This window comes from Rhinolophus sinicus, chromosome 1 (assembly GCF_057876585.1).
Source record: "Rhinolophus sinicus isolate RSI-liver-muscle chromosome 1, RSI-T2T, whole genome shotgun sequence".
NCBI lineage: Eukaryota > Metazoa > Chordata > Mammalia > Chiroptera > Rhinolophidae > Rhinolophus > Rhinolophus sinicus.
In genome coordinates, this window is record NC_142501.1 from 68,074,739 (window position 1) to 68,094,792 (window position 20,054).

A 20,054-nucleotide genomic window follows, 5' to 3' on the forward strand; every position below is an offset into this window, starting at 1 on the left:
TTATGATAGAAAAAATGGGGGAAATTGAATTATCACATAGCAATACTGGTATCCCAAATTAAAAAAAATTTGTGCTGTATTAATTTCCGATGATGATTTAGGCTTAGCAAAACAATATTGTTACATTAAAATTATTGTGATTAATTTAAAATACTTTAATTTCCATTTTTTCCAGTTTAATAGTTAGAAAAGAGCTATGAGCATAGGCTTACACCAAGTTTTCTATTCACACATTGCACATATTAGGGTAACTTTATAATAAAGTTTATCACATTGGGTACACACAACAATTATTACAAGGTGTTACTATATTATTTAAGATTGACAAACAATACTATACAATCTGTATGGCTGGTGTATGATAGGAACTTGATAAATGTTAGTTGAATCAGTTTTAATTATCTAGGTTATCCATATTTATTCATTCGATTGATCAAGCCAAACCATCTCAGAGTTACTGTCTTCCTTATGATAAATGCAACTGAACTCAAACGAGGAGTTTTAGTGGTTCTTAGATATTTTTCACTAGGGATCTCAAAGTATCTTATGAAATTTATGGACCCTCACCAGAAAAATGGGTATATAAAAACATCACATACAATGTAAAAAAATTACATACATTAAAAAGAGAAAGGATTCTGAAGTTAGAAATAATCTGTGTAATCTAAGGTGACCTCTCTTACAGCTTCCCTTTCCTCATTTCTAAAATGCAAATACCACCTATCTCATGTTATGCAGATTGAGTGAAATCATGTAATTATGGTGCTTGCAATCTAGTGGATGCCAAATTAAGTGGTAGCTATAATTATTAGGCCAATATTGACCTCCTATTTTATCTCTAATTATTGTTGTTTGAGGTTTGTTTGTGCAGATTGGTTTGTTGCAGCCACTTTATAATTTCCAAGGTTATTTTATTCTTCCCATTGGTTACCTCATTTATTTGGCTTTTCCTTTTAGGCTATCTATTATTATAGCTCATAGTGACCCATGAAAGCATTGGAGAGTAATAACATCTTTAAAGTTCGATTTAGAATATTAAGTGGCTTTAATATTGCTGTGATCAATTCCAAAGGAGATTAGTAATAAACAGAAATTCAATGTAAAAACAAAAATACTTAAAGGGCAAAATATGGTTCACAAGTTTAAATTGGAGATCGGCTACATACTTGTGGCATACATGAAAATGGGGGAAATTATATTACTATACCCACAACACATAGTTTTCTTGGGAACTAAATGACAGTAAAACACAATGAATAGCACTTAACTGAGATTTAATGACATTTGAATAATGAATGATCAATGGATACCAAGTCAGAACTGAACATTGTACTAAGATGAGAAAGCATTTATTCTCAAAACTGGTTATATTAAAAATATACCCTCATGTTTTTAATATATCTGGAAAACAATTAAAAAAAGATATAGAATATTTACAAAAGTCAGCAAGAGTGCCATGAAAATAACACAAAGTTTTGGAAACTCCCAATTATGGAAAGCCTTATCAACAAACGCTAAGTAAGGGACTGTCCAATTTCTTTTATTTTCATTGTCATTTTGGGATTTTTGAGCATCAAATACTGCATGAAATGTATAGGTAGGTGACAGGTTGAAGAGAAAAATATATTATTTATTTAATTTTTATTTTTTTTAAAGATTTTATTGGGGAAGGGGAACAGGACTTTATTGGGGAACAGTGTGTACTTCCAGGATTTTTTCCAAGTCAAGTTGTTGTCCTTTCAGTCTTAGTTGTGGAGGGTGCAGCTCAGCTCCAGGTCCAGTTGCCATTGCTAGTTGCAGGGGACACAGCCCACCATCCCTTGTGGGAGTCGAGAAATCGAATTGGCAACCTTGTGGTTGAGAACCTGTGCTTCAACCAAGCCAGCCGGGAGGCAGCTCAGCTCAAGGTGCCGTGTTCAATCTTAGTTGCAGGGGGCGCAGCCCACCATCCCTTGGGGGACTCGAGGAGTTGAACTGGCAGCCTTGTGGTTGAGAGCCCACTGGCCCATGTGGGAATCGAACTGGCAGCCTTCGGAGTTAGGCACACAGAACTCCAACCGCTTGAGCCACCGGGCCGGCCCTGAGAAAAATATTTTGGTTATGTGTTTGTATAGTGTTACTATAGTCATCATAATGAGATTTCACAAAACATGGAAGAGAAGCTTAATAAAGTTTCTCCAGCATTACAAAATGCTTTTATAAGTAATCAGTAACCTCCATCTGTATGGAAGATCTTAAAAAGTGATCTTAAGAATGTATGTAATGGAACATGTCCTCCTTCCAAAAATGATGGTATTATTAAGGATGCTGGTCATTTACCATCACAATGTCTCTCGTTTTAGAATGGTGAATGCTTCATTTAAAGTACAGTATGTTCTGGTTTTTCTTTTTTTTTTTTTTCAGTACACTCTTGATTCTATGCAATTTCTAAAAATAATGCATAGAAGCTGAACCTATGATCCCAAAACAGTTTTTATTAGTTCTATTGAATGTCACAATCTGGGAAGGAGAGCTAAAGACTTTATTCCCTTTATATTTTGAAAGATTTCAGAATTGAACACTAGTATATATAACCTGTTTCTGACTTAAGTCTTGGCAACTTAAGGCATCTTGGTGTATTAATTATTGGAATATTTGTCACTCTTCCTGCACAGACTTCTGATCATAACTGTTTTGTTTCAATGAAATTGCAATCAAGTGTCCTCACAGAAAATTTCTAATGCAATTTTTGAGAACTAAAGTTAACTATTCATGTTTAACCAGAAAATTGACACAGGGTACCTTTTTGAAAAAAATGCTTTTTAATTACTAACCAAGTTACTTACTTTGCATTTTAAAAGGTGTTATTTCTGATGTGTACTGAATAAATGTAATTTTTTGTGCTAGACCTTTGACTGCTTTCTAGCACTGTAATGTGAAGTATGGTTAGAAACAATAATAATTAAGGTTTATATTAACTCTTGCAGGACTGAACTGTATCTCTCTAAAATATTTTTCTTGTGTGACGATAATGTTTGCCAGCATTCAGTACTGTTGATCGGATATAGGTTTATATGCTAATTTTTAGCTATTTCCTATTAACTTGCAGCATGCTCTACAATTCAGTCCTTAAGGGGTTCATTTCACAAACTGTGTACGCTAAGGTTTATTAGCAATCAGATGGAAAATTGAGTAAGTTTATACCATAGTTTTGTAGGGGAAAAAAATCTGCTCAGCTCCATATTTCATCCATGAACAATCTGCAATGTGGGCAGTTTCAAGGAATAAATAAAAATAACATGTAAAAACAAAATAAAAAGCAATGTAAAAATTTTAGGTTAAACATAAAAACAGTCCCTGAGTACAAGAACTATTGAATAGCATAGAATCAGTTTGAGGTAGGGAGTTTTTAGATTCTCTCATGCCCAAGGTTTTCTTGGGATCTACGTACTTCATAGTTTGTCTTCATAATCTTCATTGTCTTTAATACTGACTGTATTTTCACGTTAAGTTCCTCAGTTAAAAAAAACATTAACATTCAGCTTTTGAATGGCTATCACTGAAGCCATTACTAGTTAAGAAGCACAGATAATTATTTTTTTTAGATAATTCTTTCATCAACCTATTGGTATGTATAAACTATTTTCATTCCTTCTATCAATTCAGTATTTAATCCCTTTCCCTTTTAAAAAGATTTTAATTTTTCATTGCCAGCAAAAATGCATTGGCTGGTTACATGTGAGTTTTAAATTGATTTACTATTATACATTCATTGAATCTGGTAACTTTTGGGGGAATAATGTTACTTTTTTAAGTGGAAGATACCTTATAATTCATACATAAGATAAAATAGTTGGTCTTTTCATTAAGAAAACAGCTTAATCATGTATTTAAACATTCAATAAAGTTGAGAAAGCAGAATAAAAAGTATTGAGTCTTTTGCATGAAGTGGGGACAAAATTTTTCTTTTCTTGTACAAAATTGATTTGAATGGGTAAAAACTTACATCACATTAATTTGGAGATGCCTCATAATTTATCTTGGAAAGAGGAGAGCAGCAAGGCCAGGTGATAAAAGCGGATATGAAAAAACATGTAATCGATTCTATTTAACTTATTTTTCCTTTTTGTGTGCTGACTAAACCTTGTAATTGATTGATTAGCAGTGACTTATCAAAACCCATCCATTTAAACTCTTCTGCCTGGCATTTAAAACTCTCCAAAATCCTACCACCTTATTCTACCTAAATTCCACTAGCCCCCTGTTTATCTTAGGCTAGTTCTGTCACTATTCATTTCCGCTTCCAAGTTGGCTGAATTGTATCCCTCCGAAATTTATGAGGTTCTAATCCCCAGTGCCTTAGAATGTGACTGTATTTGGAGACAGGACCTTTAAAAAGGGAACTAAGGTTAAATGAGGTCATATGGGTATGCCCTAACACAATATGACTAGTGTTCTTATACAAAGAGGAAATTTGGAGACTCACATATAGAGAAAACACCATGTGAAATGAAACAGCCATCTACAAGCCAAGGACAGAGACCCTTGGAAGAAACCAACTCTGTCTTGGACTGCTAGCCTCCAGAGCTGTGAGGAAATAAATTTGTTTAAGCCACCCAGTTTGTGGTACTTTATGATTTTGCTCATGTTATTCCCCTCACTGAAAATGTCCCCTTTCCTTTCATCCACATCTATCTATACTGTCATTCAAAATGGACCTTAAACAGCCTCTTGGTGAAGTTATCCCTGACACACCAGTTCTCTCTCACTTCCTTTTCTGATCGAGCAAAGAACTTATAGTCTGTACCACAGATTTTTAGCAATTCCTAATACATGAAGTAGATGCAAGGATTTCATGAGTTAATATAGATACAATGCTTATAATAGTGCCTCGCCTGTAGTGAGTCTTAAATGTTTGCGTATCCGTTGCTGCTATTACTATTTCCTAACTATATTTTTCTCTAATCAAATCATGTTGCTACTGACTCTGTTTAGTGTAGTGCTAGGTATGTACGTGCTAAAAACACTTGTTGATGAATAAAACACTTAGGGGAAAATGAGACGTAGTCCTTGTCCTTAAGCAGCTCATTGTGGAGCAGGGCAAAACCCAATTCTATAGCAAGGTTAAGTGAAGGAAAAAAGTGGGTTCAGAAAAATTTCACAAAAGATGAGTCCTGAAGGAAGATACATTAGTTATCTATTGCTATATAACAACTTAACCCAAACCGTAGCATCTTAAAACGTTTTTATTCTCTCAGATTAAGGTACGTGGCTTAGGTACCTGGTTCTGGCTCAGGGTCTCTTATAAGGCTATAGTTAAGCTGTTGGCGAGGGTTGGAGTCATCTCAAGGGGGCAAAAGGACTTGCTTCTAAGCTCACTCGTGTGGTTGTTGGCACATTTCGGTTCCTTACTGGCTGTTAGATTTCATTTCCTTGGCACATAGGCTTATCTATGGGCTGCCTGAATGTCCAATGACATGATAGCTGGCTTCTCAGAGTGATTCAAGAGTATGCATGAGGAAGTCCCAACGTCTTTTATAACCTGGTCTCAGAGTCACAGTCACTTCTACTTTATTCTATTTATTAGCAAAAAGTCACAAAATCCAACACACACTCAAAGGGAGGTGAACAAAGTTCCACCTCTTAAAGAACAAAGCATCAAAGAATTTGTGGACATATTTTTTAAAACCAGCATAAAAACCTAAAAAGTTAAGACATTTTTGGGGGGAGCAGGAGGTCACTTAAGGCAGAGTGAAGAAAACTACAAGAGCATGAAATATGAAGTAGCATAAAGTATTGGGATAAAACCACAACTAGTACCTGAGGCTGCGAATGTAGAAAAGTGTTCTGTCAAGGTCTTTCTGTTGCATGAATAGGAGCTTGCACTTTTATCCTGTAGGTGATGAGGCATCATTATAAAGGTTTTATGCAGGGGAGTCTCCTAAAATATGCACTATAGAATCGGGTGGTAGTTTGGAAGACTGGAAAGAGGTAAAACTTCATGAAGAAAGACCAGATGAAGGGTGGCTCCTAGACACATTTAAAAAGTAAAATATACAAGAATTAATAATTAGTTGTGGGGTATAGGGAAAAAGAAAGGATGAAAGATATCAGGCTTGGCAACTAAGTATGTGATACTATTTCCCAAAATTATTAGCTTGTTTCTTTAAAGATAAAGGTAGCCTTTTTATTAGTATTAAATTTTTTTATTCTATGAAAATTAAAAAACTGATATGGAAATAATGAAATAAAAATAATTGTAACAGTTACTTCTACAAGGTTGAATTAATACCTTGTATATATCCTGTTGGTCCTTTGCAAACTTGTAAATTTTTACAAAATTGGAATTATATTTTAAAACTTCCATCACACTTAATATAGCATATTGATAAAATTTTCTCCACGTCATTTTTAAAGGCTAAATACTGTTCTATTGTATGGATGTAGCTTATTTAACCAGTATTCTAGTAAACAATGCAGTAATGAACACTCTTGCAATAAAATTGTTATACATATTTTTATGACATATTTCTAGAAGAGGAATTGCCCTGTCAAATGCTCATGCTCAAGGTTTTTGATATATATACAGAGGGTGCCAAAAAAAAATGGATACACATTTTAAGAAAGGAAAAAACAATTAAAATTTTAATACTCAATATATACTGATAACAAAAAGATGAATACAAGTCATGTGTACATGTATTTTTTGGCACCCCCGGTATATTGCCAAATCGTACCTTAGAAACGTGCTAATTTATACTCAGTAGTATAAGTTGTTTCTCTGAACCCTTGCCAGTATTATCAAGACATAATCACTTGTTAAAATAACACCTGAAGACCAAATTAATGTGTAACACGTTATGTCGCTCCTAAGTCAGGCTTACTATTAAACTTTTATAATATTACCATTCAAAGCTTAAGATTCTTACATATATTTTAGATGATAAATCTGAGGTCCAGTATAATAAATCAGACTACTATTTACTGGGAGTTTCTGCCCTAGATATTATATTGCAGCACTCTTTTTGATTTGCCATTCTGTCTCACCAATTACTTTATCTTTTTTTCTGTAATAACCTTGTAAGTTTCCCAGAAAAAGGTACATATCTTCATTATCAAAAGCTGGAAGCTAAGCATATTTATTCCATTAGTTTAGCACTATTTTTCCTAGCTGCTTCCTAACTTGGATTTTATACATTATGCGTTGAAGGAAAACTTTCAAGACATTTACTTAAAAAGTCTAACTAATCTTGGGTAAGGATCTATTTCATTAGTTCAGTGGTTCATTTATTCAGTCTCGGACATGTAACTACTATTCTAATGTGTACCGTGTGTGGATAAAGCAGTGAACAAAACAAACTTAGTCCCTACTCTCATGGAACTTACAGTTTTTAGTAGGGTGAAGGGAAACATAATAAATAAAAATGACAAATTACAAATGCTATTAAGAAAATAGAGGGTCATGTGAGAGAGAATAAATGCAAAAAGGAGCTACTTTAGATAGGGTGGCCAAGGAAGGCATGTTAGAGATGATATCTGACTGAATTAAGATCTGAAAGATGAGAACGTTAGTCATACCGTGTTTCCCTGAAAATAAGACCGGGTCTTATATGTATTAACTTTTGCTCCAAAAGATGCATTAGGGCTTGTGTTCAGGGGATGTCATACTGAAAAATCATGCTAGGGCTTATTTTCCGGTTAGGTCTTATTTTCAGGGAAACACATTATATAGTCATAGAGAAAGCATATCTCACAGAAAAAAAAAAGCAAGTGCAAAGGCCCTGAAATGGAGCATCATTAAGTTCAATTGAGAACAAGAGACCCTAATTAGTAGCTTTAATAAGATAGTTCACTTTTTCCTTACATCAAAATCTGAATGTAAGGAATGCAGGACTGGTACGGTACTCCACAAAGGTCTCAAGCCCCAGGTTTCCACCCTAGTATGGGAGAACTTGCCCATGGCCCAAACTGGCAACTCTTCCAGGGTGTAGGATACAAAAGGAAAAAGAAGCAAAAGACTGAAGGTGTCCAACAGCTATCTTTTAAGGATGGTTCTGGACGTGCCACATGGATATCCCACTGGCCGGAACTACCACAGGGATATATGGAGGCTGGAAAATATAGTCTTTATTCTGGACAGCCATGTGCCCCCGTCTATTACTATGAAAAAACCAGAAATTTTAGGAGACAACTAATAAGTCTGTGCTACAGACTGGGAAAAGCTTGGTACAAGTCAGAAACAAAAAGGCAGGCTGGGTAAGAATAAAATGAAGTTGAAGAGGTAGGCAGGAGGCAGATTATGCAGTTTTAAAGGCCGTGGTAAGAAAACGATATTATTCTAAGGGATGCTATTGGAGGGTTTTAAACAAGGGGGTGGCGTAGCCTTATGAACTTTTAAAAATGATGGCTCTGGCTGGTATGTAGAGAATGGTCTGAAGGGGCACAGGGAAAAGTGGAAGCAGAGCGATAGTGGATGTTGCTGTGCAAGAGATAATGTATCTTGGACAGGGTGGTGGCATCACAGGTGATGAGAAGTGGCAGAGTTCAGAAAACACAAGGAAGAGCTGATGGTACTGGATGAGGGATTGGACCCAGAATGTGAGGAATCACAGAAGATTCCTAGTTTTATGCCTCAGCAAGTGAGCAAACTGTTGGTACTGTTTATGGGACGAGTTTGGATCCAAATGTTCTAGTTCAGTACCTGTTAAATTTGAGATATCTGTCCTTTTCATCCCTTACCATGGTAAGATTTTCAGTATTGTCTACAACTTTTAAAAAATGTAAGGCCCTCCTTTCTTATAACTAGTTATTTATAAACTCATTTTTCCCCTAATAAGGACTTTTTCTCTCAATTTAAATCAGTAATTTTTCTATGAGATGCATAAGGAATTTACCTTACACACATTTCAAACAAACACAAAACACATACAGGGTATGGACTGTTTTATCCATCAAAGTGAATAATAATTAAAAAAAAAACCTATCTACCAAATGGGCAAACTTGATCAATGTTAGCAATAAAAATGGACTTTTTCATGCAATAGGACAATTTAAAAAAATGTATCAGAGTGCTTACTATAAGCTCATAACAAATGTTAACTCATTGAGTACCTAAAAGCAACCTCTAAGGTAGGTATTAAACAAGCTTTACAAAATTTTAACAGATTGGACACCAGTAACAAAACAATTTAAAACTTGTTCTCCAACAAGACTTAAAGTAAATTTATCCTAAACAGTGTTCTCAAGAAAGCAACAGTATCAGTGTATTTTTTCCTAATGCTCCTACCCTACACATTTACTGTGGAAATGTTTGCTGTCTTATTTCTTTCAGGAAGATGTCCAAGGTAACAAAACCTCCAATTAGACCTGTCCCCTTCTAGAAGTGATTTCTTCAATTTTACCAATGTTTATGTTATTTAAAACTTGTGCTTTTTTGAGTAAATATAGGGATGTTAAGAATAAGGTACATCTTTTGGTCTTAACAAAGTCCTCTATGTGAGTCAAACTAATAAATGGTAAGTGATACTTGATGTTACTATATACATATCCACATATCCCATTTTTGTTATTCCATCTTATGATTCCAAATATTAATAGTTATACTTTCAAGTTATTAACAGATTAAAATGCTCAGTACTACACAGATATATGTACATATAGGTGTGCAAATACCTATATGTATGACATAGAGGTGCAGTCAGTCTTTTCACACACCATCTTACATAGAAGAGAAAGCTTAAGACGCAGGAAGGAACTACTGGGGGAAAGGGAGGAAAAAGGGAGGGAAGAATATAAGAAGTGTTAGTCCCCCTTGAATTTTCCTGAAGTAAAAAACACAGTGAAGCAGAATGCTTAATGAAATGAATAACCAGGCAAACATTTTCTGTTGGCTACATCAGCACCGTTTGGAGTTGAAACAAATTTACACAGAAACTACAAATTCAAAGTACCTTGTATACTGTAAACATGAGTCACCTTTTATTTTATAGTATGCTTATTTTTCTTCCTATTTATGACTGACAGATGCCCTTTGACCTTCAATAAAATTTTCAATTGCATTACAGTGAGTTTTGGGGGAGGAAAAGGGGATTTTACAAAAGGAACAAACAAAGGAAGCAGACATTTTATTTACTCCAAATGAATTGTACCTTACATTAACAAATTCTATCACCCAAAATAGAAACAGTTTTTACTTTATGAAACTACACAATCCCAAAACAGACATGCAGAGGCTCTTTTTCTTTTTAAGTCCAAAAATGCCGAGTAGTAACAAAAAGGGAAGAGTTTATTCATATACAAAAGAATAAAGAAAGCTTTATTATTTCAAAGAAAGAAATTTAATTTCACTTTGAGAGACAATTACTTTTCTGGAAAGCAGAGACTTTTCATTCTCCTGAAGTGTCCACCAAAAGCACCGTAATTTCAAACGGTCTTGCAGACAGCCCGGCCGGTCACTCAAGCCTACGTGGGGATCGGGGAGTGGGGGCGAGTTCAAGGGCTACAAATCTAACTGCTGGCGCAAGCTCACCCAGAAGTGCTTTAAAAACCTGCTCCCCAATATGCTCCCTCTCACCAAGTTAAAAAGAAAAAAGGAGGGTGGTGAACAGAAACTACCAGTGGTTGCAGCAGGGGGGACTCACTTCTCAGCTGAAGGTGACGTGCTGCCGGTCCCTGGAAGTGCACGCACGAGCACCGGAGGTTGCGGGGGCTGAGGGAGGAAAGGGGGAGAGCGATCAACTTGCTTCACGTGCTGGGAGGGAGCAAGGCCCCCGTTCCAGGCTGACGTGGGGGGGGAGGGGGCGGGGTGTCGGACACGAACACAAACACAAACACGCTCGGCATCCCCAGGGAGGGCGGACCTATGCCACCTCACCAGTCCCCGCCCCTGGACCCTGCGGCCCACCTCGCACCCAGTGCCCGTGCCCAGTGTGAAGCAACCCAGCCTCTGGGGAACTGTAGAGGCCGCAGAGGCCCCGCTCGTTATAACGGCCACGGAGAAGCTAGAAGCCTCCGGGTGAGTTGGTGCGAGACAAGGTGGAGGCCGCAGAGGGGGAGGTGATGGAGTGAATCACCTCTCCCCACCTACAGTCTAACGCGCGGGAAGCGGTCTACCCACCCCCAACCCTATCCCGTAGGCAGTCGCCGCTCCCACCTTCCGCCGCCGCCTTGAGGGAAGCCGGAACGACGGGGGTCACGGCGGGGGTCAGAGGGTAAAGGTCTTGCTCCCAGCAGCCTCTGCGGTGGATACGTCGCCATCTTGGATCCGCGGGACAAGAAAATTCATGCGGTGAGTTTTTGGCAAATTTTCGGAAGTCTGGCGGCGGGGCGCGCGGCGGGGGCGGCGGATTCGGGGCCCCCGCAAGGCAGGGGAATGCCTCGGGGCCGGTCCGGTCGCGCCTGGGGTCTGCGGGCAGCGTCCCGGCCCGCCGCTTCCCGTTGCTTTTGTCTCAGCTCCAATCGAGAGAGGGAGAGTGGAGCGGGCGGGGAGGGGGGGGTGGCGGCGGTGGAGGGAGGGAGGGGGTGTGTATGAGGAGGGTGGTGGACCGGACGTAAAGCGTCGCTGTACTCGGGTCGCTGCAGCGGCAGCTCTGGATCCTAGGCCCGGTCCCTTCGGCCGGCGCTGGGGCTTCCCCCAGACTCCGCTCCCACGGGCTCCCGCCAGCACGGAGGAGCCTCCGCCGCGCCGCTTCCTGGGGAAGAAGAGAAGGCGGCAGCGGCGGTGGCCAAGGAGCCCGGGCCCGCTTTAGACGGCACTGCCGCCTTCCCATCAGCTGCCGCGGTCCCTGGCTGTTCACATTCTCTCAGTACACAAACATCACTTGCAACTTGTGTGTATGTGTGTTTGTATAAAAGATGGGGAACACTGGACTGGCTAACGGGCCTCAGGCGCCTCCAGGCCCTGGGATACCGAAGGCTTCGGATGGTGGAAGGAGTGCAACTGTGATGCTTCCTCTGCTACCGCACCCGGAGGGTGAAGCTTCCGTAGTGGTAGCGACAGTCCGGATAGTGCTGGGCAGCGGAGGAACCCGAGACGCTTCTGTCTGTGAAGTTGCTAGCCCTAGGTTTCTACTTCCGCCGGGGCCTCTCCACCTTTTGCTGTCTTGAGTCTAACTTAAAAGTTTTACGGAAGAAACGAGTAGTCTTAAAAGAGGCTCTCCTAGTTCTTAGTTGAGGCTCTGTGTCCGTCGAGTAGAGAAAACCTGTAACTCTTGGTGACTGAACCTTTTTGAATGCGAGTTGTAGTTTTTTTGTTTGTTTGTTTGTTTCTAATAAAAGCATTTCCAAGGTTTTAGAATTTGCATTTATTCCAGGCCCTGTGAGTACGGTATTACCACCATAAAAGTCCTACGTGCGGGTACCACCCTCTCGGAAGGAACCCAAACATCAACTTCCTTTGAATCCTAGGAGATGCCTTCACTTTTCAGAAGACCGAATGCAACAGTTTTGTTTCATTTTCATAAATCTCTTGGCCTAAGAATCCTACTCCTTTCTTAATCTTCGGGATGGTTTCTAATAAGTATAAGAACATTGAGTATACACTGATACCAACTCTTAGATGATTTGCGAAATGGTAGAAGGCACTGAGTTAACAAAATCTGTAGAGAGGCCATACTTGAATTTTGTTCAAAGTTGAAGACATTTCCTGTCGTGCTTGATATTAGGGATTTCTAGACCTCTGGAATAAGGGCACCTTTTGATTTGAAAGTATTTACGTATTTACATACCAGGTTTATGTTGAATTGTTAGGTAATACTTGTTATAGTTGACAGTATTTTTTCCCAAACGTCAACGAACACACCTCTTTGGCAATTATGGTAGATGACCTTATCCTAGATGTAAAGGGATGATTAAGAATCACCGTGAGCTGAAATGGTTAAATGCCTACTACATTCAAATGGTTAGATGTCTGCATTCTGATCTCTTCTCATTGAAATACTTCTTAATGGATCAAGATCTTTAGTAAGCTTTGTATCTTGAACTCAACAGTTTGTAATTTTGTAAAATTAAATCCAAAGGAAAAATACAAAATGCACCTAAAAAGGCAAAACTGCTCCACTTCTTTGTAAGATCCTCATTTAATTTTAAAAAGTTAACTTTTCTCTCATCCTTTTCTGGGGGCTTGAATTGCAGTGACTTCTGTGAATACTTTGTATTTTAGACAGGAACTGAGAAACTTTCACATTTTTGCATCCTAATTGATGCTGCTGCAGCAATAAAAATATATTCATGTAAGCATCATTTGTTGGCAGAACCCTTTTATTCTAAGTATACTGGGTTGAGATATCTGTAACCTAATCTGATACTCTTGGGGAATGAAAAATGCCTGTATGTTTAACCAAACAAATACAACTTTGAAAATTTTTCAGTTTCTGTAATACTTTTAAAGTGAATTTATATGGTGGGAAAATGAGGGCAAAATGTATAAGTGACTTACATCCCTTTTTTTTTTTAAAAGTACTTGACCTTGATTAAACTCAGAATATGCCTCCCCAAGAGAACTAATTACCTATGTTTTTACTTAGTAACTTTGGATGTTTAATTTACTTTTCGATTTTTGAGATACTTTACAGTTATAACCTTGTTTCAAAGTAAATAAATACTTTAAATTTATGAGTAGATTTCATTAGAAGTTCCTTGAACACAGTTTTGTTTTTTCTCTCTTCATAGATATTGGTATTAAAAGTACTTTTTAAAGAGCCTTACAGAATTTTTCACAACCTGTGGGAATTACAGTTTTACCCTCCTTGGTGACAAATTTGCTTCATAAGATTTTCTGATAATAAAAGGTATGCTTCATGTCTATGTATGAAAGAGTAGACATTAATAGACTAATAAAAATAAGTTAGCTATTTTTTTGCTCTTTAAAAGCAATGTTAAACTATTTTTTGTCTTAATTATTTTAACTGTAGAATGTTCATTCTATTAGAATTATGTAAAAGCAAACTTTTCCATGTGCTTGCTTGAATAGCCATTTGAGGACAACTTATGCAATAGTGATAGTCTTAGTTAGAAGATACTACTAAGATTTTATTTGTTACCTAGACCTCGAGTGGCTTTTGTAACACAAAGAAGCAAAAGAAACCAAGGTACCTGGTAGGGCAGTTTTACAGGCAGAGTTAATCTGAGTTGCACTGTAATGTTTGAATAGAATTACATACAGTATTGATACCAAGGAACCTAGTGCTATGAGAGGAGTCACTCTGGATGATGATACAGGTGACTGTTCTTACTAAGGATGATTTCTACTTGTGATACTTAAAGGAATTGAATTTCCTTTTGGTCTTCACTAGATATTTTAAGAACAGCTGTATACTGAAATTGATGTCTGTTGTGGAAAGTGTCTTTGAAAAGAAATAGAATGGACATAAGGGTTTTAAAATTATTTTATATTTTTTACCTTGGTTTTGTTCATTGACCCTTTCCTCCTACTTCAATTTGAATACTTTATATATTTTCTCTTGTTATTTTAGTTTTTCTGTTAGGCTTCATTTTTTTAATACACTCTTCAAACTCTTATAACAAGTCATGCTGATATGGCTTGTTCAGTTATTTACTTTGTACTATTAGGATGACCTGGAAAAAAATTCCTAATATGTTTTTCTGCTGGCTTGTACTCTGAAATAAGGTGAAAATCTCTTTGTATATCACTTGTGTATATGCTGCATTATGAACTAATGAAATGGTTCACAATGTTTATTTCTTGGTCAGATCTCCTAGTTTATATAATATGGAAATGCAAAATGAATTATCTAGGAGGAAAAAACCTAAAATTTCCCTTTTCTGGACACAATTTAATAAGTTGTATATACTTTGAATCTGTTTAAATATAGATAGATATTTTGGACATATTTGCCACTTACTGTGAAAGTTTTTCTTTTTTTTGATTTCATGTGTGTTTTTCTGTGTGTATGTGATGGGCTTATTTTTACTATCACTTCTCTGTTGTTTGACAGACTTTTTGTTCCTCAAAACTACTCTGGTGTCACTTTCTTAATGAAACCTTTCCTGACTCCCAACATCCTCCTGCTATACTGCTTTTATACTGCTTTTATACTGCTTTTATTCGTCAAACTTCTCTTAATATGTCACACTTGTAATTTGCTGTCCTACCCTACCACCCACCATAACCTCCACTAGACTCTAAGCACCTAAGAGGTAGGGCTTTGTCTTATTTAGATTTACATTTTTAATACCTTCTGTAGTGCATAGTACTTAGTAGGTTATCAGTAAATGTGCAGTAAAGTGAACTGGTGCCAGATTGTCATTTGACAATGCTGTCAGAGTGCTGTTTTCCAATCCACAGATCAGGAATGACAGATTGGAAAAGGGAATGGGGAGAAGGGCATCCTGTATTCCTTCACTTCCTTGAATCCTTTCTTACAGTTTTGTTTCTTAATTACCTAGGGGAAACTAGATAGCCAGCTTCTTTGAGAAATGAATGTAGAGAGAGAGAGTACAGGACTACTGGAAAGATGTTAGTAGTAAAATGCTTCTGGCATAGTGTTTAGGTCTATATTTCTTGCTGTATTTTGTATGGCTAAGGTCACTAAGGTCATTGGTTGAAGGAGATATTTTGTATTTATAGTTACACAGGCCTATATTTTTACCATTGCTTAGCCATGTTAGGTCATATGTATAAACACTATTTTGCCTTTCTAAAATATGAAAAATCCCAATTCTGAGAAACACCCGGCTTTTAAGGGTTTGAATAAAATATTGTGCCCCTGTTTTGTATCAGGTTTTTGAGATGTAGCCATCAAAACAGAGTAAATGATTCCCAGAGTTGATGTAGTGGAGATGCTAACATTTGACTTAAGATTTTAGAAATCTTTTCTTGTCGTTCATTTGCCTATATATTTTCCAGACTTGAATGACTAAAAACTACTAAAGATATAGACATGGTATATATTTTTTAAGATAATTTGATCCAGTACTGAGGACTCCAATCCTTTCTCTGCCTTTACTGAATTGAAATGTCTTTCCTTATGTGAAAGTAAATGAGAATGCACACTTAGTAAATTTGTACTTTCCCAAGGAATGATAAAATAAGAGAAAATGAATGTGTCCTGGCAATTTAGGTAACAATGAATAGGCTTGCTTTAAAAAAAAAAAAAATTGACATACCATTTTTCCATTCATATATTTGGATGTTGAAACATAACTGCATTTTGTGTCAGCACCTGGACAAAATATAATGACTGATTATGTAATGCAATGTGTTTGGAGAGGAACATTTGGTTTTGTGTCCTATCTGGCAGGAATGTGTTTTTGTGTTACTTTTTACATTGTAAATTATACTTCATAGAAATTTTGTATTTGATATTCTGTTTGTAAAAGTCTTTCATAGGTTGGTGAAATAATATTCAGTAAGTTTACCATGCCAAAGTACCTGATGCCTTTTGGCTTAATTTTACTACTTAATATTTAAAAAATGCTTTACAGCTTGTGAAGCACTTTTTGGTATACATCATCTCAATTTTATATGGTTGTGATTTTGATGTTAACTTTTTGAATAAGATTAAATTTTAACGTTGACATTAAGATAGAACAATCAAACTGTTGATTAGTATGAAAATTAGTAATTGGGAATTGTGAAGGCCTTTTTATTCTTAGACTGGACTCAGCATCTAATACCATTCTCACTTAATGCTACTCTATAGGGAAAATCCTGATTCATCATATGAAGTAGGTGTAAGTGGAAAGTTTGTTTTGTTTTTAATTGGTCATCTTGCAGATCTAGGATAATTTTAATTAAAATAATATAGGAGTGTGAAAGACGTAGAAGGAAATTTTTGTTTAAGGCTTGACTTTCTGGCAAAATACAACAGCTGCTCATATTGTTAAAAATTATAAATGTATTTATCAAGAAACAGCAAAAATTTAATATTGTGTTATGAGAGTAGTTAATATATCACACTGATGCCATATTTTGTAAATTTACTTATTGAACAGTTACTTTGTAAGAAGATTATGTGCTGAATAGATATACCTTGTACTTTACCTTGATTTAATAGTGCACAAGATAGTGCTTTTAGAAGTGTAGTTTTTATAATTTTATGCGAGTAAGCATATCTGGCCTTAGATCAGAAAAAAATTTAGAGTTATACTCTTTATAATCTGTGCACATTTATGAGAAATTGTAGCTATATTTATAGACATGTCAGGCCAAACTTTATTTGAGGTCTGCCCGGTATAGCAAAACTAACCTGGCGGAAGAGATCGCAGTCTTCAAAGTGTTTAAATTTGATATACAGTCATGGGCAGCAAAATGACGTTTCAGTCAATAGCGGACTGCATATGTGATGTTGGTCCCATAAGATTATAATAGAACTGAAAAATTCCTGTTGCTTAGTGACGTTGTAGCTGTCCTAACTTCCCAGTACAACTCACCACATCACGTGGTGATGCTGGTGTAAGCAAACCTGCACTGCCAGTAGCATAAAAGTACAGCACATATAATTGTGTACAGTACAGATACTTAATAAATGACCGCTGTTAGTGGTTTATACGTTACTATATTGTACTTTCTATCGTTATTTTAGAGTGTAATTTTTCTACTTTTAAAAAAGTTTGCTGTAAAACAGTATGCCACATTATGCAGGCAGTAAGTAACCTCATACATCTCTTTTATTGCGTCTCTTGATTGCATTTTCTCTTATGCTTGATTCAATCTTGTGTTGTTTTGTACTGTACAGGCTTTAGCCTAGGACCTGTAGGCTATATACCGTATAGCCTAGGCTTGTTGTAGGTTGGGCCGTCCAGGTTTGTGTAAGTGCACTCTATGATGTTCCCACAAAAATAATCACCTAATAGTGCGTTTCTCACAATGCATTCTCATCGTTTAGTGATGCATGACTATATAGTGCACTTTTCTGGTCTCTGTGAATCACATGTTCTAAAACAGATGTATATGTATAAAATAATTTTAGTCCAGTGCTTCAGGGAATTTGATGTCTGACTGCTCTTAAGGTATTTTCGGAGCATAGTTTGAAAAACCACTGGACTTGAGCCCTAAGGTCAGTTCCAACCTAAAATCTGCGTTTTTAAAAAAGTCAAGACTTTTTCTTCTTTCTAAAGATATAAAATTCATAGGATTTACTTGTTTTTTAGTAGCATTTGGATAGAAATTATTTAAATTTTTAGGCTCTATTGGTTGGTTGTTAGCATTTTAGACATTTTCAACTAAATCCTTTAGTAATTTGAGTGTTTTTTGTCTTCTAGACATTGCTGTAGTGCTGGGTATATACGATGGTCCATAGGACAAGTCTGCCTTCATGGAGCTGTCATCTTAGAGGTGGAGACGGAATATAGACAAGTAGACAACTAAATAAGCAGTTTCAGATAGTGGTAATTGTGATGAGAAAAGGGGATAAGGGTACACCACTTGATAAGGGATGGAAGGAGGAGACTATTTTAAGTAGGGTGATGAGGGAAGACCTCCTCTGGAGGGGTCATTAGCGCAGAAATTGAAAAAGGAGAAAGTCATGCAAAAATCTGGGTGAATGGTTCTCAAAGCAGAAAGAATTGAAGGTTCTGAGATGCGGTCAAGTTTTTCAGGTTTGATGGTAAGTTTTGTAAACAGTTACTTAGTGCTTTCTACATAAATAGTAAACTCTACAGGGAAAAAAATAGATGATTAAAACGTAATTCTTGTCTTTCAACTGCTGAAAATATGTTGGTGGACCTAGTAATTTGTAATATGTTTTGTAAGAGATGGAGAAAGGAGGGATTCATTAAGAGGCCATGGTAAGGTTTTCAGGATCAAATGGAAATGGGGACTCTATATTAGCAGAAACTTATGAAGGAGGGCAAACTTAGAACTTAGTTTGTGTGTAGAATTATCAAAACCTTTCAATAAGAGTTTTTAGTTTTGCAAATTTTTAGATTTTTTTTAAGAGGTTAATTAGAACTGATTTTCATGTTTGATCAGATTTCTTTGTACAGTTCAGTAAATACTGCTGTGTGCCATGCACTATTATAGGTGTGCTGAATAATTCTTCAAGTTTAGTTATTGAGGTGGCTATATGCTAGAGTGCAGCAGTCTTGTTGGAGGGAGTTTATATGTTGGTTTCAGGGAGGTGGTATTTGAACTGGTGTTTTAAAGGAGGATTTAGAGTTCGTAGGTGGGTGAGTATATGGAATGAGCATTGCAAATGCATGAAGCCTGGGAGAATATGCTGGATTTGGAGAATGGCAAAGTAATTCGTTGTAATTCTTGATGGAGTTCTGGGACCTCATGAGAAGTTAGTTGGAGAAATGTGTTAGCCATAGTGTGAAAGATTTACATGATGAGGAATAATTAACCAAAAACAATTTTTTAACAGTACAAGTGGTAATCAGGTTTGTGCTTTTGGGGCAAATTTTAGATTCCACAGTCAATTTATAATTAAAATTACAAGTTTGATGGTGTAGTATGCAGTATTTGTGAAATTTTTGAAAGATTATTTTATCTCCATTAGACAAATTGAATATTTTGTATTTGTATTGGCAACATTTTTTTTTCTTTATTAAGAACTGTATAAACTTTGAAACTCTCTAGTTTGTTTTCCAGAGAAGTTGTTATATATACCAATTCCAGTAGGTAAAAGTTTTGCATTAATGGATGGAATTTATTACGTAAGTTAAGGGGCAGGCACAGTTTGAAGGTTGTTATTTGCAGACATGAAATTTAACATTGTTTGGATAAATGAGAATAACACCAAAAAAAGTCTAAATTAACGACATAATCATTCATAGGAGCTGGTACCTATATATTATTAGAAGTGCTTATTTTACAATGCTAAGATGTATGTGTGTGTCATTCATAATACTACATAACAGTTACACATTTATTTTAGGTTGCTAGCTTTATGTTAATTCTGAAATGCAAAAAAAAAAAAAGTCCAAATTATGTTTTTAAATAAAAGAGAATTGATTCCTAAGAATGCAATTTGAGCAAATTACTACTTTGATAGTATTTAGTATATAATATTTTTGTATTAATAGCAAAAGTTAATGAGTTTGAGTTGCCTGAGTTGCCTAATTGTCTATTTAGTTCATTTTTGGCTGAACAAAATGGAGCTGATTATAACTAT

At 36.5% G+C, this 20,054-nt stretch overlaps 2 protein-coding genes across 18 annotated transcripts in view; one reads left to right on the plus strand and one right to left on the minus strand.

The window, feature by feature from the left end:
* Window positions 1–1,333: 1,333 nt before the first annotated feature.
* On the minus strand, window positions 1,334–11,271 carry LOC148759089 (uncharacterized). 11 transcript variants are annotated; one of them, XR_016022248.1, is made up of 5 exons: window positions 11,132–11,271; window positions 10,620–10,687; window positions 5,800–5,872; window positions 3,184–3,239; window positions 1,334–2,080 (listed from the first exon to the last, which is right to left on the minus strand). XR_016022248.1 is itself a non-coding variant. In XM_088800740.1 (3 exons), the coding sequence occupies exons 1-3, from the start codon at window positions 11,233–11,235 to the stop codon at window positions 1,923–1,925; spliced, it is 330 nt and encodes a 109-aa protein (XP_088656866.1). In that variant the 5' UTR covers window positions 11,236–11,271; the 3' UTR covers window positions 1,334–1,922. The 11 variants fall into 11 exon arrangements, 2 of the variants coding, with proteins under 2 accessions (XP_088656866.1, XP_088656874.1); XR_016022242.1 differs by lacking the exon at window positions 3,184–3,239 and adding an exon at window positions 9,652–9,733 and having other exon boundaries at window positions 5,800–6,009; XR_016022241.1 differs by lacking the exon at window positions 3,184–3,239 and adding an exon at window positions 9,652–9,736 and having other exon boundaries at window positions 5,800–6,009.
* Window positions 11,128–20,054, plus strand: part of CNOT2 (CCR4-NOT transcription complex subunit 2) — a 108,150-nt gene continuing 99,223 nt past the window's right edge. For 2 of the 7 annotated variants that reach the window (XM_019748936.2, XM_019748941.2), the window contains exon 1: window positions 11,128–11,266. Coding sequence is in view for 2 of the 7 variants with exons in the window: in XM_088800713.1 (XP_088656839.1) it covers window positions 11,262–11,266 (5 nt within the window). In the remaining 5 variants the exon portion in view is untranslated. The remainder of the gene's footprint in view (window positions 11,267–20,054) is intronic. The other 5 variants (XM_088800713.1, XM_019748939.2, XM_019748935.3 and 2 more) reach the window with 5 other exon arrangements.